The 18,856-nt window shown below is 23.6% G+C and overlaps 5 protein-coding genes across 10 annotated transcripts; 2 read left to right on the plus strand and 3 right to left on the minus strand.

Moving 5' to 3' along the window:
* The first annotated feature begins 9 nt into the window (after nucleotides 1-9).
* Nucleotides 10-6,965, plus strand: LOC107995811 (prohormone-4). The gene is made up of 4 exons (XM_017053497.3): nucleotides 10-519; nucleotides 1,888-2,019; nucleotides 2,697-2,849; nucleotides 3,014-6,965. The coding sequence occupies exons 1-4, from the start codon at nucleotides 390-392 to the stop codon at nucleotides 3,205-3,207; spliced, it is 609 nt and encodes a 202-aa protein (XP_016908986.1). The 5' UTR covers nucleotides 10-389; the 3' UTR covers nucleotides 3,208-6,965.
* LOC107995810 (small ribosomal subunit protein uS2m) lies at nucleotides 5,335-11,505 on the plus strand. 5 transcript variants are annotated; one of them, XM_017053495.3, is made up of 4 exons: nucleotides 5,335-5,424; nucleotides 10,412-10,457; nucleotides 10,538-10,633; nucleotides 10,723-11,505. In XM_017053495.3, exons 2-4 carry the CDS (start codon nucleotides 10,421-10,423, stop codon nucleotides 11,367-11,369), a joined length of 780 nt encoding a protein of 259 aa, XP_016908984.1. In that variant the 5' UTR covers nucleotides 5,335-5,424; nucleotides 10,412-10,420; the 3' UTR covers nucleotides 11,370-11,505. The 5 variants fall into 5 exon arrangements, with proteins under 5 accessions (XP_016908984.1, XP_016908983.1, XP_061938300.1 ...); XM_017053494.3 differs by lacking the exon at nucleotides 5,335-5,424 and adding an exon at nucleotides 6,714-6,852; XM_062082316.1 differs by lacking the exon at nucleotides 5,335-5,424 and adding an exon at nucleotides 9,526-9,614.
* Nucleotides 7,270-9,194, minus strand: LOC107995809 (NF-kappa-B-repressing factor). The gene is made up of 7 exons (XM_017053492.3): nucleotides 9,019-9,194; nucleotides 8,794-8,927; nucleotides 8,439-8,682; nucleotides 8,244-8,370; nucleotides 7,995-8,167; nucleotides 7,754-7,927; nucleotides 7,270-7,658 (listed from the first exon to the last, which is right to left on the minus strand). Exons 1-7 carry the CDS (start codon nucleotides 9,192-9,194, stop codon nucleotides 7,496-7,498), a joined length of 1,191 nt encoding a protein of 396 aa, XP_016908981.2. The 3' UTR covers nucleotides 7,270-7,495.
* LOC107995741 (dehydrogenase/reductase SDR family member 7) lies at nucleotides 11,350-15,055 on the minus strand. 2 transcript variants are annotated; one of them, XM_062082308.1, is made up of 9 exons: nucleotides 13,539-15,055; nucleotides 13,235-13,468; nucleotides 12,990-13,141; nucleotides 12,732-12,884; nucleotides 12,538-12,668; nucleotides 12,209-12,448; nucleotides 12,015-12,134; nucleotides 11,758-11,927; nucleotides 11,350-11,692 (listed from the first exon to the last, which is right to left on the minus strand). In XM_062082308.1, exons 3-9 carry the CDS (start codon nucleotides 13,111-13,113, stop codon nucleotides 11,617-11,619), a joined length of 1,014 nt encoding a protein of 337 aa, XP_061938292.1. In that variant the 5' UTR covers nucleotides 13,114-13,141; nucleotides 13,235-13,468; nucleotides 13,539-15,055; the 3' UTR covers nucleotides 11,350-11,616. The 2 variants fall into 2 exon arrangements, with proteins under 2 accessions (XP_061938292.1, XP_061938293.1); XM_062082309.1 differs by having other exon boundaries at nucleotides 12,538-12,644; nucleotides 13,235-15,055.
* Nucleotides 15,056-15,923: 868 nt separating this feature from the next.
* Nucleotides 15,924-18,578, minus strand: LOC107995806 (uncharacterized). The gene is made up of 5 exons (XM_062082319.1): nucleotides 17,671-18,578; nucleotides 17,473-17,583; nucleotides 16,981-17,130; nucleotides 16,146-16,347; nucleotides 15,924-16,066 (listed from the first exon to the last, which is right to left on the minus strand). Exons 1-5 carry the CDS (start codon nucleotides 17,714-17,716, stop codon nucleotides 16,060-16,062), a joined length of 516 nt encoding a protein of 171 aa, XP_061938303.1. The 5' UTR covers nucleotides 17,717-18,578; the 3' UTR covers nucleotides 15,924-16,059.
* Nucleotides 18,579-18,856: the final 278 nt, after the last annotated feature.

Here is an 18,856-nt window from a genome sequence, read left to right on the forward strand (position 1 = left end):
TTGAGCTTACACGGCTGAAAGGAGTGGGGTCTTTACGTATTTGACATGTAGTATGTGATAAGTACGCAGGTGTATTCACAGTGCTTGTATATCGCGTCACGCGTTAGCCACTCGGTGTCAAACGGAGACGATAGGTGGCTGTGAAAACGAAAAAAAAAATTATAAAAGTGAAAAAGTAGAAACGAGGAAACCATATGTGTATATTTGTTTAAAAAAACAGTGTCAGCAATTATCACTATAATATAATATTCAGCAAAGAACTCAGAAATTATATTCTTTGATATTATTGATAGAGGGTAGTTCTGTGTTCTTATATTGTAGAGAAAATCTCGAAGTGCGCGTGAAACTTGCCTTCTTGAAAGATCAATTTAATTATCTATTGACTAAGAATGGTTCAGAGACTTTACACTAGTGTAGCTGCGCTTAGCCTCGCCCTAAGTGCTTGCGTTTTTTTTCCGCGTGCTGTCATGGCGATCGACTTAAGTCGATTTTATGGTCATTTCAACACTAAACGTTCAGGTAAGTATTTATTCATGTTTTAAACTTAATTAATGGGAAATGAATATAATTTCAATTAGTTCAATTAATTTTATTGTTAAATTTTAAACTATTTAGATTATAAAAGTAATTGCATTTGACAATAATAATATAATTATATTTTAAATAATATAATTATATTTTGCATAGATAAAGTATTATATTGAAATAATTTATGAATGTATGCATAATAGATATCATTTATTCAAGAGTATTTTTTTTAAAATGTATGTTTTCTTTATTTATGCTCGTTGATAAATCATTTTTATCCAAAGTCTATGATACATCATGTAAATTTTAATCTTGATACAATGATCTATTGTGTTGATAGATAACATCATTGAAGTGGCAATTTGAATCCACGTGGTACATTAAACATATCACGATTCATCTTCGTGATACAGACGTTGTGGTTTATTCAATGCAACGTGATAATTTATGCCAGCAATAGATGTTATTTTATCAATGGTAAATCCTTTGAGTAATAAACAACATGAAATTTCTTGTAGTTACGAATTGTAGAGAATACGAATTATATAATTTCGCGAATTTAAATGTTTTTAAAATATGTATCAATTGATTGAGAAAATGATTGATGATACGCTTAATTAAGAATATTTATCAATCAATATGTATGTAACCACTAATAATTAATTGCTGTATATGCTAATTTGAACATTACCATTTACGAAGTTAATGCATATATTCATAATCATATAAGATGATAAAGTTCATAATATGGAACCTTATCTTTGAAGAGTCGATTCGAGAAACAAATATAAAATTCTATAAAAAAATTATTTAAACTTTATTTATTAAGTTATAAATAATTGAAATTTGCGTTAGACAAAATAAAATAAAAATAGAATGAAACATTTTTGCTTACACTACTGTCATATTCCACTTCTATTTTGCTTCATCAAATTTAAATTGCTTATAACTTAATGAATAAATTTCAATTGATATTTTTGAATTATCTATCCAACTTTTATATTTATTTTGTTCTGTACAATTAAATTTCTGATCCGAATATATTTCGAACACACACACACACACACACACACACACACACACACACACATTGTATACGCGTGCTCTGATATATATGTATATTCATATGCACATGAAATGAAGATGTATATGATACACATTCTATATATACATTTTATACACACAATATATTATATATTATTAAAAAATTTTTATTTATTATTTATTATTTATATTTATTATTTAAAATAAATTAATTATATAAAATAATGATAAAAGTGATAAAATTTGTTATTATTTTTATCATCATTATCATTATCATTATCATTATCATCATTATCATCAATATTATTATTATAGGAGATGCTTGTCGTCCATATGAGCCATTCAAATGTCCAGGAGACGATACATGCATTTCGATTCAATATCTGTGTGACGGAGCTCCCGATTGTCAAGATGGATATGATGAAGATTCGCGATTATGTACAGCTGGTAAAATTTTCTAATTTCCTTTAATTAATTTTATTATTCTTTATTATTCTTATTCTTTATATTTTATTATTCTTTATAATAAAACTTACTTTTTGGATTTATTACTGGACTTACTGGACTCTTTTTTTTATAATAATAAAACAAATTCTTAATCTTATTAAATATAAAATAATATAAAATGATAATTCTTATTAATTCTTAAAATTAATTTTTTAATTAATTAAGTCTTATATGAATAAAAAATTAATTCAATGAAATTTTAATCTATTATCAAATTTTAATCTAATATCAAAATTAAAATTAAAAATTGAAATAGATTAAATTGGAATAGATTTCGAGAAAGTTTTTGCATTAAAAAATATATATCGAGTTTTAGGCATATCTGATTTATGCTTATCAATAACTACTGTTTAGTTGTTTTAACTGATCACTAGATTGATATATTTATTTATATATTGTAGAATTGATTCCCCATTCTTTACTTATAACATGTATAAGATATAACATGCATAGAAATTGATTATTTTATTAAATATAAATAATAATCATTTTTATTCTTATAATATATCAAAAACGGTATAAAATAATATTGATATTAAATTAGATAATTATAAGAAATTTTTATATGAATATTTAAGATTTGATTAAAATGTTTTATTATTTATTATTTATTTTAGCGAAAAGACCACCAGTAGAGGAAACTGCTAGTTTTCTACAGTCATTGTTGGCAAGTCATGGTCCAAACTATCTTGAGAAATTGTTCGGGACTAAAGCGCGGGATACTTTAAAACCTCTTGGTGGAGTGAATACAGTTGCTATAGCGCTTTCCGGTAATTATTACAATTTTCTTTAAAGATAATTTTTGAAAACATTCATAATAAATAGATAAAAATTTTTAAGTAAATTATTATATATATTGAATAATATATGTAATAAATATATATATATATAATAAATAACATTAAATCTTAGAAGAATTAACTATAATTCCTAGAATCTCAGACGATCGAGGATTTTGGTGCAGCCTTGCATTTGTTACGTACAGATTTGGAACATTTGCGCTCCGTATTTATGGCAGTGGAAAATGGCGATCTAGGCATGTTGAAATCAATAGGTATTAAAGATTCTGAATTGGGAGACGTGAAATTTTTCCTTGAAAAGCTCGTGAAAACTGGTTTTCTCGACTGAATAAGCTTTTTTTTAAATGTAGGGACTATAACGTATATACATTGGCTGTATCGTGTTATAATCGCACTATCATATTTCTAGAAAGATTGTTAGAAGATTCTTTGACTAATTTTTCCAAAATGATCACCTCTTTTTTTTTCATTTTATTATTCTTTCTCTTTCTTCATTTCTACTTTCCTTTTCGCTCCTTTCAATATTTTCTTACCATTGTTTGTTTTTAAAAAAATACATCGAGCGAGTACCGAGATAAGTTGAGAGATATCTATTGCTATCGAGAGGGGGAGTACTGGATGTTTAAACTTTTTCTAAATGTCAAGGTTAATGCTTGTATATCTGTTTTTACATCATCACTTACTTTCGCGCTGCAATAGGCATGTGATTTACTTCAATAAAAAATTATATTTTGTGATATTATACATTTTGAAAATTGAAATTTTGTAAAAATGAAAAACATAATTGATAAAAATTTTTTGATAATGATGAACAATTATATGTAGTTATAACTATTAAATTAATTAATTATATTTTATTGGAATATTCAATTAAAATTAAACTATGAATATATATATTAATTATAATATAGTCTATATGATCAATATATTAATTAACTATTTGATTAATACTAAGTTAAGTTTTTCTGTGATTAAACTGTAACATGCAATCATTAGAAACACGGAAAGAAAGAATTCTTTATTGAATAAATTATTTTTAATTATTTTTAACATTATTTACATATTTTAATTAATAATTTTAGATAAAAATTGAAAGAAATGTTATATTTAGATTGAATTCTGATTCTTGAATCAATTTTTGAATTGATCGATAATTAGTAAATCGAAGTAATTCATTATTTATTGATCTCTGATTTTTTAAATTAATGCTTAATGCAGCGTATAAAAAAGCGTAAATATATCAATATTTGATGTTAAATTAAATTTTATTATCATCAGACTCCCATTCTACTCGTATTTTATTATATTACCGAAGCTGTGCTTTGGTTTTTCTATAATTTTTAATATTCGTAATGTTCGAAAATACGTGCATATGTAAATTTATGTATAAGAAAAAATCTATCTTGCAGTTTCAAACACTGAATACTGCATGTGTTTTTCATTACAGAATTATTGTATACAATATACGTATATATACGTATATAGTATATATAAGTATATATACATATATACACTTATACATCTATTGCACTTTTACATGCTTGTAAAACTAAATAATTACTGCTGGTACAGTACCGTATGTAAAGGTCCTTCTACGAATTTCAGTTTCTCGTCGTATCGAAGTTGAATTGTTTCTAGATTTTACACCAGTATTTCGTTGACTAATATTTAATTTAGGTTAAACATATTTCATGAAATATCATAAAATATACAATTATCTATAATTAAATAAGTGAAAGACAATCAGATAAATTTCAGATAAGTCTTCTTCCATTATATGTTTAAAATAAATTATTTTAATATTTAAAACACAAGATAAATGATTAAAGAATATTTAGAATCTATAAATATCTATTGTTGTATAGATTGCAGCTATTATTGCTTTTTTTTGAACGAAATACTCGTATGTATTATTCCTCATCGATACACATCAAACAGAAATACGTAGATAAACCAGTTTCATGTGTAGTTCCTTCTCGTCAAACTGCTCGTTATAATTTAATTGTAATATTTTGTAAAAGACTTACCTTGATATATTCTTTCGTTATTCATTATATTCGTTAAGATAAGAAGATCAATGCAAGTCTTTGATAATCTTTGGATCGATCATTCTACAATATAATTGTTTTCACTAAAATATTATTGGAACAAATTTTTATTCAAGTAAAAAAAAAGAACGATGGAAGAGATATAAAAAGAACATCTCAATTAATTTATATAATTTTTTGTTTACTTTTCTGTTAATTTAAATTTGAAACACATTATAGTAAAATTATTTATATAGTTTAAATTTCTTGCTATGCAACTGATTAACTTTAATCCAATATAAATATACGAATCATTTATATATATATAAATGCAAATATACATTTACGTATACGTACATACTTATATACGTATATGTATATAAAAAACATATATACATATGTCTATTTTAAACACGAGAAGTGAAGCAGGTACAAATCGAGCATAGTATCGCGTTCCTTCAGGGTATATGTTCTTTACTTAAGAAGACGATGGTAACGATGATAATGACAATGAAAAAGCAAGTATATAACGCTATAATGTATTAATATTTTCATTATGATAATGCAACATAACATATCAATATAAATACATATCAATAATTTAATCTAATTTGGAGATGAGTGTCGAATACTCTCTCTAGCAGTTAGTTCTCCATTTTAATTTTTAAAAGTTAAACAATGTTCATAGTTTTCACAAATTTGGAAACTATAATAATATATTAATTGTATCAAATACAAAATGGAGAACAAATAATCAGCTCTGCTTTAGAGAGACTTCAGTATAATGATGAAGTGCATCTCTATTTATTAAGCGTAATATCTTCTAGTCAATCAATGATATATCTTCTAATTAATAAGTCTATACATATATAATTACATATCAACAAAGGAGTCACTTTTATCAGATAGAAAATATATTATTTTGATATATAAAACAAAAGTGAAGAAAAAATGACAAAAAGAGAGATGCAATGTTCCCTCTAGATGTCAATTACGGTTCAATGTAGGGCCTGAACCGAAGACAGAATCCTGAGGGAAATTCCTATAAGCTTTAAGAAAAGCTTCTTCTTTTTAAAGGATTAAGACGAACCGAATCTCCGCCTCGAAAACGTCTTGATTCTTTTTAATCTCCTCATCTTCTTCTACTTTTCTCTTTTATCCCCAATTTTAATGTGTTATATTTAAGATAGTATATCATTCATCTCTGGTGGCAATTAAAATTAATGAATCTAGACGCGTACAATGTGCGGCGCAGTACATTTTCATTGTTTTTAAACGACAGATTCTAAGATGCTTGTATACGCCGCATGTTTTTTTTTTTTAATCTTTATTATAATTGTCTTTCATTTTTTTATTTCATTTAAATTAAAATCAATTTATCATTTCTTTTATGAATTATAAGAATTAGATATATTTGTTATAGCATCTATGATATTTTTATTAATTAATACACTGTACAAGATTTATAAAGACAGAAATTAAAATAAAAAACAATAATTTTAGTTGAATGTGGAATTTATTTTATTTAATAAAGCATTATAAAAATTATAATAATTGTAATAGAACATCTATATAATCCGTCCATAGCATTCAACTAAAAGGATTATTATTTGAAATAAAATAAAAAAAAATACAATTTTCAATTTGTATTAAATATTTAAAAAATAATTTTTTTTTATTATATAAAAAATATTATATTATTTATTTAATCTATTACAGCGTGTACGAGCATTATACACATATTTCTGTCAATTGATGAGGTGTACAGCGTATATATATATATATACGTATAAGCACTTTTAACTATCTTAGTTATCAACATTTAAATAGTGTGGTAATGTAATAAAAAAATAACACACCATTGTATCTATATTACTTTCAACTTTTGATTGTTCTACTGCCAAAGCATTCTTATTATACGGCAACTGCGACGTACCCGTACATTTGTAAGCAATCTTGCTTCTTAAAATTTTGTACTTCTATCAACTAAAACAAAATACAATGTTCTTGGAAATAAGTTCAACGCGCGAATCATTAAATAAATGTTTCTTCAGTTTTATTTTACGAAATTGAAATTGTACCTAACCATATCACATACACACACACACACACACACACACACACACACACACACACATACACACATTCTTCGTAATTATTGTAATTTCTTAAATATTATATATCTGTTTTAAAAATTTCTTTTTCTTTCTATTCAATGAATATAAAAATTAGCGCAAGGAACTTTTTTTCAAAAAGAAGATAACTTTTTTTCAAGAAGAAAATTAAAATTTCATACAATTATATAATAGCGAGTAATTTTGTTTTCAAATTAAAAGAAAATTATAAAAAGAATAATGCTTTAATATTTTAGATTTAATTTATTTTATTTCATATTCTAATAGAAAATATAAAATAACTTACATAATAAAAATCAAATACAAAGTAAAATTGAGATAATATATATTTTAAATTATCATTTATATTATATATTTTAATTTAATTTTCATAAAATTTGTACACATTGCAATTGCCATTATATCTTGGCAAAAAATTTACATTATGCATACAAAAATAATTGTATTATTCTTTTTACTGTTCAGTTGGTTCAATTAATTCATATTTGTTAGTAACTCCTCCAAGACTTTTTAATTCTTCAACTAAATCTTGAACATCTATTTTTCGAGAAACTACTAATGTTCGCTGATTTTTAGGACCATAACTATGTGATTTTAAACCCAGTTGTCTTGCCACTCTAAAAGAATTAAAAGATATATTGAAAATCTTTTTTTATATTTTAATTCAATGAATTATTCATTTTTTGAAAATTTTTATTAACAAAATACCTACTGATGGATTATTGCTCTTTCAGCATTTGTAAAATCAGTAGAAAATATTAAATCATTTCTCATATCACCTGTGAGATACTTCCTCAATATATCATTACATTTAAATTTTAAGTCATTCGTAGAGCAAAAATTTGATTTTAACCCTAAACCTTCTTTACTAATTTGATGCTTAATCCTAAATATATAATTAATATATAAATAAATAATTATTCATTTCATAAAGTAAAATAAGTTACACTTACATGATAGGTTCTATTATTCCTTGTTGTGATTTACCAAGACCACCACCACTCCAACCCATTAATCTCATTAACTTTCTTCCAATGTTGTCATCAGAAATATAATTATCTTTTGATATATTCTTTATCATTGTTGTTGCAATAATATTGGCATTTCTATTTATATTATGCTTAATCTAATCAGGTATTAAAATATGCTTTAAATTAAAAATTTAGTATATATGAAAATGAGAAAAAAACTTTATTGCAAACCTTAATTGTATAATAATATTTTTGTAGTTCATATAATCCAATAACAGATGCTTCTTTCTTTGCTAATTTTTGATTAGAACCACAAGCTTCTGCTAATAACTTTGAATTAACAAAAATATTGCATTTACTGTAAAAAAAAAATAAAAATAAATAATTCTGAGAAAAAAAAAATAAAAGAAAAAATGTTATGTATACCAAGAATCTTTAATCTTATCAAATTTCCATTCTAAATTTCCTCCTGATGCATTAACTGCATGAGCAAGTATATTTTGTGGTATATCTCCAGGTCTTTCTATTATAACAATATTACCAAATGGTAATATTGATTTTTCCAATTTTCTTCGTTTTGCAAGTACTTTGTGAGATGTGTCATAAAATGATTTTATTGATTGTGATTGCATTGATGATTCAACTATATTTGATGTTGGGGCAATATTTCCTAAAAACATATTCTTTAAAAGTATGTATTTAAAAATGAAATATGTTTCTTATAATTTTTCCTTTCCATAATTATTTAACATATAATAGAACTCACAGTTCTTAGATATACCTTTAACCTTTGAACTAGCAGCATCAGAAGCTTTTACAAATGTTCTTTGCAACTTAGTCTTTTGTTTTTCTCTGTATTCACTAACAATATCTTGAGCTAATTCTGCAACCAACTGCATTGTCTCTTTAGGATATCTAAATTAAATATTAAAAATAAATATATATAAACATATTGTAAAACAAACTAAATGTACAAAATATAAAAAGATTATAAATATTAAATTACCTGCAGCCAAGTAATTCGATGTTCGTAAATACTTGAGCTAAACAAACAAGTTCGTCTTCTGGAAATTTATTTTTATGTGCTAAAAGAAATTTGCGTTTAAGTTCCCAATGTTCATCACATTCATGTTCTGTCTTATGTTGTTCTACATCCCAATCTTCCTCGTCACTCATTTTCATCACAAAATTATGCGATTTATCTAACAAATATATAAATTTATAAATAAAAATATATATTGAATATAATATAATTTATAGAATATTTATCGAAAATTATATATAACTTTTCACTCAATCCAAAGAAACACAGAAATATATTAATATTATCGATATCTTACTGAAAAATATTTAAAACACTTATCATTTAAATAAACATTTGTATTTTTGTCTGTTTATTTGTATGAAATTTATGTTATTTAATTTATGTTATATAAAATTCTTCCAAAAATTTCATCGTTGATATATTATATATTAATATTATTAAATGTTTTACACAACAATAGCATGGATGAAATACAGTATAGATTTACCATGTTATAGAATTTTGTGTTATATCGAACAACAATTTTATAAAAAAGAAAAAGGTTTTTTTTATCTTTTGTATGTTTTATTTATATTCGCTTAATATAAAATAAAACTTAATAATATATATTGATTTATTTAAGTTATATAACTTTTTAATAAATATTAAATATTAAAATTATTTGAATGTATTTTACTTTATAATAGTTCTCTTTTTGGAAAACAATATGTAAAAATAAAAAATTAAAAAATTTATATAATTTTAATTTATTCTAGTTTTTATTAAATATTTTTTCTGCATTTTAAAAATCTATATAATTTTTTATTTATTAAAAAGATTTTATTAAAAAAAATAAAATTAATATATTAGTATTGTATTCTTTTCATTTTAAGGTGTAAATAATTTTAAAGTTAAAATATATCAATACATTATTATAATATACACTTTTTCTTATTCTTTATTTATTTATTTTATTTTATTATTAATTTATTAAGTCTATTTAATCTATTTCAGTTTTTTATGAAAAAATGAAATAAAATATATGTTTTATTATTTATATATTTAAACATATAAAACAAAATTCATTAACTATTTGAATTGTGCAATACTTTATTTTCAGAGATATTATTGTGAACTTATAAAATTACTCTTATCATATAAATATATTTATATAAATATATTCATATATACCGAAATTATAATGAAAAGACGTATAGTGAAATATATGATATTGCAGTGTTAATATTTATTTTACATTTTGAAAAAATAAATTTAATACTTAACATTATTTAACACAATAAAATAACATTATTAAAAAATAATTCTAACCTATTACATAGAACGATTTGAATAATACAATTGTTTTTTATTTAAGAAAATCAAGATGATTTCTAATATTACACGAACATTCTCATCTAAATGTAAATATTTTTATTTATTCACGTTTTTCTTTTTTAATATTTTCTTAAATATATTTAAATATAAAACACATTTTTTGTAGTATACGGAGAGTCAAGTATTTTGCGATCATTTTTCGTATATCTTCCGAAATATAAATTATCAACATCAACTGAACCAAAACAAGAAATTTCAGATGGTAAAAATATTTTAATATTTATTTTTATTACTTTATTAATATTTTATTTTTTATAAATAAAATATAAATCTGTAATATTTTAATTTCAGATGATCTAAGAAAAATAGATCCATTAAATCATCCAGATTTTTTTCATGTTTATAATATGTTTACCATTAAAGATTTATTTGATGCAAAAGTACATTTTGGTCATAAAGAAGGATCTTTAAATGATCATATGAGACCTTTTATATTTGGATCTAGATTAGGTCATTTAATAATTGATTTAGATAAAAGTGCTGAATTATTACGACAGGCATTAAATTTCACAGCTCATGTAGCTTTCAAAAATGGAATAATTTTATTCATAGCAAAAAATCCTCAAATTTCTTATCTTGTAGAAAGTACTGCAAAGGAATGTCAAGAATATGCTCATACTAGGAAATGGAATCTTGGAACATTTACAAATGCTGTACAAGAATTTGGAATAGTTACTAGGTTGCCAGATTTATGTATATTTTTAAATACTATGGAATCTGTTGTTAAACAACATACAGCAGTGGTACATGCTGCCAAAATGTGTATTCCATCAATTGGTATTGTAGATACAAACTGTGATCCTAAACTTATAACATATCCTGTTCCTGGAAATGATGATACACCTTGTGCTATAAAACTTTATTGTAAATTATTTAAAGATGCAATAATAAAAGGAAAGAAATATAGAAAAGAAATGCTTATAAAAAATGAAGCATAATATGTTTATTAGAATAATGTAATATAAATATAAGAATATGATAAATAAATTTATCATATTTATTATTATAAAATATAATCAAATATAAATCAAATATAATCATATTAATAAAATAAAAAAGTATAATTGAGTATAATTTTGCTCTGATTTTAATTTATAATAATTTTATTTCATAACATAAATATAATCTATATAATAATTTTATTATAATTTTTATTATAAAATATTAATAAATATAAAAAAATATTTATTTATTATTTTCAATATTTCTTTTGTTATCACGTAAATAATGCAAAAATTTTGTTCCCAATTGCTTAATTATCCTAAAATATAAAATAATTTTATAAAATATTTTAATTAAAATTTTGATAAATCTGTATCAACATACCATGTTCCTATATTTGGATAATATATTCGTAAATACACCATTTGAAGTACAATTGATTTGCAAATCCACACTATAGATAACTTATTTGCTATTGCTATTCCTATCAATGTAGCGCAACGTTTAGCAGTCATTCTATGAGTTGGTTTTTCTTTTTCATTTACTATATATTTCTATAAAATAATATATTTGTGTAAAACATATAAAGAATTATAAATATAAATATATAAGATATACATAAAGATAAAATTCAAACATACTTCACCAGATTTTTCTGTAAATGATTCTGCTAAAAAGTTAGTTTCTACTGGTCCTGGACATACTATGGTAACAGATATATTTTTATTTATTTTCTCCATAGATAAAGATTCAAAATATGCCTATATATAAAAATGATATATATTTTTGACAATTAAAGAATTATATTTATATTATTTGAAATTAAAATATTTACATGTAAGGAATATTTTGAGGCACAATATGTAGCAGAAAATGGTACTACTGTAACACCAGCAATACTTGAATTAATTACAAAATGACCTTTATTCACTTGAAAAAAATATTTTGCTACTAATCTACTTAAAGCTATTGTTGAAAACACATTTAAATCAAACATTTCTTTATCAACAGATAATTCAATATTCTCCCATTTTGCTCTTTGAGATCGTCCTGCATTATTTACAAGTATATCCAACTAAAATTAATTTAAAACATAATTAAAATTTGATAATAAATTTAAATTTCATGTTAAAAAGTATTTAATTTATATATATATATATTTACTCTGCCAAACTTAGCAATAATAGTATTGAAAGCTAATTCATGTTTATTTATGTCAAGAATATCCAAAACTAGCACTTCAATGTCTGAACTTTTCAAATTTTTATTCTCTGAAAATAAATAAATGATAAAAACTTAAGTAAAAATATGATAAAAGTAATAATATTTTATATATAAATATTATATAAATATTTTACTTTGTAAACAATTAGTTTTTACTTTTTCCAATTTTGTTTCTTTTCGTGATGATAAAATTAATTTACATCCAGCCTTTGCTAGAATATATGCAAGATTTTCTCCAATTCCACTTGATGCTCCAGTTATCCATACTATTTTTCCTTCTAAAGAACCTATTGAAAAAATATTAAATATTTAAGAATAAAAATGTTTCAACAATGTTATATGTACAAGAATCATTGTCTTTTATTATAATATATATAATATATATCAATTACTTATAGGTTTGCCAAATTTCTCATAAAAAGCAAGGCATAAATCACAATCCAAAAACCAAGGCAATATAATATAAATAAGAAAATAAATTATAACTATCATTCCAATTATAGTTAAAAGATCCATTTTGTTAATTTATATTAAATAAATTAATCTGAAATAAAATTAAAATAAGAAAATAGGAAAATAAAAAAAGATATTTTTTTAACGACGTATAAAAAATAAATATATATTTATTAATACTTACACAGTATATATTAGAAGTTTTACAGCTTACAAGATATTAGATTATTTAATGATAATTGATTAATTAGAAATAATTTAGAACGGCAATTATTCGAAAATAATTCGAAAAATTGAAATATATGATATTTGTAATATTTGATAAAATTTAGGTATATTTATAATTTTATATAATTATAGAAATTACAATAAAATTATTAATTGAATATATATAATAGCCACTATATAATTGCTACTACTGAAAAAATTGAAATGTGCATTATAATGTATATATCGTAAAATATATAGACGTAACATATAATTTATACATTAAATAACTACTAATCGCTGCTGATTGCTTATCTAGACGCGAAAAGATGATGCAATTTAGAAATGCAAATTTGAATAATTGAGGTTACAAATAATTGTCTACCGTATTATATTATATTTTTATTATATTATATTTATATTTATATTATAGAACAATAACATATAACATTATATTTATTTTAATATTTTGTTTTTTCATTAATAAATTAAAGGATAAATTTTAATTCTTCCGATATTGCGATATTATGATATTTTTATATAATTAGTTTTTCCAATTTTGTTTCTCTTTGTGATGATAAAATTAATTTACATCCAGCCTAAATATATAAATATAAATATAAAATATAAATAAATATAAAAATTGTAAAAAGGTTTAGATCAATATTGAATTATATAAATATTCATACTTAATCATGAATTTTAAAATTATTGAAATTTTTTTATCAAATTTTATCAATTTTTATAAAAATATCTTCAAAATTTTATATCTTTATAAGTAAAATTTTATCTGATTAATTCATTTTACTAATGTAATTGTAAAATTATTGTTATGTTTGAAAATAAATATATTTCAGAAAGACGTAAAACAATTAAAATTAAAATTTGATATTATATAGATCGATATTATATAGAACGTCTCAATACTCTTTTTTATTCTAACCATTAATACAATTAAATATAAATATACTATGAAGTATGTAAATAAAATTATTTTGATTATTTTTCAAATAATCATTTTAATGAAATTCATTGTCAAATATTTTGAAAAATATTTCAGATAAAAATTAAAGAATTTCGAAGAAAATATAATTTTATATTGTTTTTTTTTTGAATATATAGAACAAGATTAAATATGTTTTTTAAATAGAACTATATAATTTTTTTAATCGATTTTATTAATAATTTTTCACGAAAAATTTTGGTTATATAATATTAATACAAAAAATATTTTATTTTTGAATTTTATAAAATTTATTATAAAAAATAAGGAAAATATAAACAATAAAGAAAAAAAAATAATACAAACAAAAAAATAGTAATTATATAAATTAATTAAATATTGATGCAATTATATTGAATTATAAATTTATAATATTTTAAAATTAATACAAAGTATTATATATTTTTAAAATGATCTGCATATATGTATTGATTGTACTGTATATAAGTCTTTCATAACTTTTTATTTTTATTATTTGTATAGATAACACCGGCTATACTTGACTGGATTCAGATTTTTCATTTCTTTTATTTCTATTAATCTTTCAAAAAAAAAAAAATAACATTCAATATCTGAGCTCTTTTATATTCAAAAATTTATATCTAATAATAATAATAAATAATAAAGTGAAGAAATTATGTAAAGATTTATTTTCTAAATTATAAGAATTTTTCCTCTGTTATAAAATTATTACTATTTTGTTATAAAAATTACATTCATTATAGAAGCTGATCATTTTAATTAAAATATATTATGAATACATAATGAAATATATTACTTATAATCATTTCAATTTTATCGGAACAGAGTAAAATTATTTAGGATCGATAAATGTTTGATGATCAATTTCGAGATGATCTTTTTACTTGTTTGAAATACATATATTCCTAAAACATGCAAATAATACAAAATGAAATTTTATAAAAATCTGTATATGGGGAAAGATATTTTAAATCATATATAATCATATATAATATTTTATATTAAAAATTAAAAAATAGTATAAAATAAATATAATAAATAAAATATAATAAATATAATAAAATATAAGCTTTCTTATAAAAATAAAATATATAATAAATACCAAAAGAAATGCTGCAGCGAGAAGTAAACTTTTAAGTTTTGTGCTCATTTCCGTAGGAAATGTAATTAATAATACATAATCATGAAGATTATTGTCCCACTGATGCATAAGAGATGCCATTTGATGAGTACCATCAATCGAAATGACCTAAAATAAATCGATATATTATTATATATAAATGATATGTAAAAACAGACTCATTTTCTAACTTTGTTAACGTTGTTGTCTTCAATAATTTTGTTATTTTTAGAGTGTTTTAGAAGTCGATTGTAATAAAGCTTTAATTGATGATTCTTGAGATAACTGCAAATTTTTTTCTTCGCGAAAAATTTTCATTTCAGTTTTATTAACGAAAAATACAATTGCACAACTCGCAATGATAATATTTTCGCAAAGAGAAAAATTATTTCATCTCAAGAATTACCAATTAATTAAATCTTAATTATCGATTTCTGTAGACCACCCTGTAGAATCAATATATATTTCATTTCTCTTTATCATAAATAAATTAAATAAATTAAGTAAATGTATAATAAATGCGAGTATAGATTAAATCGGACCTGAAACTGTGCTTCCTGATACATACAGCAACCGCACACATTTGGACCATATATGTTACAAAGTTTGTTCCGTATCGCATCGTATACCGTGAAACTCGAACCTATTATGTTAAAATTTTCTTCCACCGTGCCAATTAAATTTCTGCTTTTCACCGTCATCCTCTGCAACGAAATTTTCATTTTTTTTTTATCGAGCTATCTCATTTAAATTTAACTCACGTGTAATTTATTGAAAATATACGTCAGGCTCGTATCCATATTCATGACGAATGCAGATTCGCCGGACTGGTCTACAACATTTAACACAAAGTGATCGTGTATCAAGTTGGAACAATTCCATTCACTCGATCGGCTCTCGGTTTTTTCTTCCATTGCCAAGAATAATGTTTCAGCTTTCGGTACTTTCACTCTATATTGGAATCTTTTTTCCGATTTACCAAGTACTGGTAATAAAAATGAAACGAATAAATTATCATCGACTTGTCACTTTTTCTCTGTTATTATACAGGGTGTCCCAAAAATATGGAAACATATTTTTTCTGGAGATTCGTAAGATGATTTTAAGCAATACTTTTCCTTTGCGAGCGAATATTCGACGGCTTTGTTGACGAGTAATAAAAAGCCATGATTGGCCAATTACGTAACTTAATTGAGCCGTGGACAGTAGCGTTCGTTGACAGTGCCGGAGCACGAAATACATTTGAGCAACATATATCGAAGAAAATGCGTTGAATACGGCAAATATTTTTTTATCGGTAAAAAATTATATAAAGAATAATATTACGAAATTATACAATGAATAAACTATAATATTTCCAGTGATGTATGATTGACCAGTGACTTTTTTTGTTAATGACTAGTTTAACAAGGCCGTGATGAAAGTTTTTTCCAAAGGAAAATATTGTTTGAAATTACCTCGGGAATTTCTTGGATTGTTAACAAATGTTTCTTGGGGCATCCTGTACATATATTTTAACTTAATATAGAAAATAGATTTTGAATAAGCGATATATATATTTTTTTTTTCAATTTAATTCGCTCGTTAATTTGCTCTTCCGTTTAAGTAAATTACGAACGTGTGTTTAAATCAACAATCTGTTGTATTTCTAGCTGCTCCACATTGGCCAAGAAATGGTTTCCCGAGAGTACTGTCAGTTGCGATCTCGGAGTCGATATCCAATCCAACGTGCTCACAGGTATCGGTCTTCTTAACTCTTCAATTTGTCCTGATCAAAACAGAATTGGATATTATTCCAAGTTATATTTGTCTCGATGATTAACCTTTATGCTTTCCAGAGATCTAAACACAGATTTAATTTAACGTTGAAGAAATTGTAATTTCTTTTTTTTCTTTTTTTTTTTTATAGCTAGATAAAAGAGGCTCTAGATGAGAATTATATTTTGAATTATAACATTTTATCATTGATAACGTAATTCGTGTGATAATTATTTCATTTTTTCGCAAAATTTGGCAAACTTTAAAATATATTACATCGGATTTCACTTTTATTTTATTCGTTTTTTACTTTATCGATGCATTCCACGTTTCATCACTAATATCAGCCTACCTTGTGGCTGCACTGTGATAACGATAGTCTTCGAGACTGAGGGTGAAGGGGACAATGTATTTTCTTGCATTTCTATATACTTGGAATCCTCTTCTTCTTTATTAGGTGTACCTTAGGTAATTAAATACAATTACTATTATTATCGTTTATTATAATCAATAATAATAATAATAAAAGTTACATATCGAAAGAAGTTACCAGTTAATGTCTTTGATGTGAAGGAATTAAGCTCGTTGCCCATCATTTTGCCCCCGGAGAGAGTGACGAGAATTCATCGTGCTTTTCAAAAGTATGATATTTTGATATTAAACAAAATATACCTTTTTTTTTTGTAATCAACAAAACCTTATCAAATTAATTAATTAATTTTAATATCTGAACGACGAGAGGGATTATACAAGATCAGTTGCGATTATTATCAGAGTTGAAATGTTTTTTTTCGTAGAAAAGAATGTAATAATCGAGGAAATTTTTCTTCCTTCGTTTGAATCGAGTTGATGATGGAATAACTCGTTTTTTGGTCTTATAGTCATCCGTGGATAATTCTATCGCGACCACTGCTCGTTCGAACGTTTGATAAATCTTATCATTGATAACCAATCGCTTATCGTTGTATATCGTGGATAATATTATTGTTCTAGTCATGTCGTATAATTCCTTCTTGTTTTCCCCTCCCTCTGTGTCTTTTCCAATTTTCTTTTTCTCTCATGAAAAACATTAACAACGTCGAATTTCTGTCGATGATTGTTCGAAATAATGACGGGAAAAATTAAAAATTTGAAATTTTATTCTTCGTGATTAAATTGAACTCGATTTTCTTCGTAATTGACAAAAACGTTTTCGAAGATCTTTCAAATTGGTGATATTGATATTTTCTTTAAATACGATCCTGTGTCGATACAATTATTTTTTTCCTTTTTTTTTAACTGACATGAGCTTGGGAATCTTTTCCCATAAAATTCCAAAAAGTCAGTAGTTAAAAATAGATAATAAGCAACCCTTCAATGAAAAGCAAATTATAATTTAAAATATTCTCGTCTGAAAACTAAATTCCGATAGATATTCCAATATTCGTAATTTAATTTTCGTAATTTTTTTTTTCGAGGAACGATCCAACCATGGATTTTCAACCATCGCAAGAATCTGGAAATTGAATTAAATTCCCGGCTGAGTTGTCCGAGCGATCTAAGAATTCTCATCTCCCAAAGGGAAGGAAAAGTGCCTCGAACGAGAACGAAATATCAACGAGGAAGTTAGTGACGAGTCCTTAAGTCCCGTACGAACGACCATCATCCATCTGCCTCGAGATGGAAACAAGTTGGGGAGGCCCGTTTAACCTCACGAAACATGTATCGAGTTGGCAAGGCACGCGCGCCTACAATTT

The sequence above is a fragment of the Apis cerana genome, linkage group LG11 (assembly GCF_029169275.1).
Source record: "Apis cerana isolate GH-2021 linkage group LG11, AcerK_1.0, whole genome shotgun sequence".
Classification (NCBI taxonomy): Eukaryota; Metazoa; Arthropoda; class Insecta; order Hymenoptera; family Apidae; genus Apis; species Apis cerana.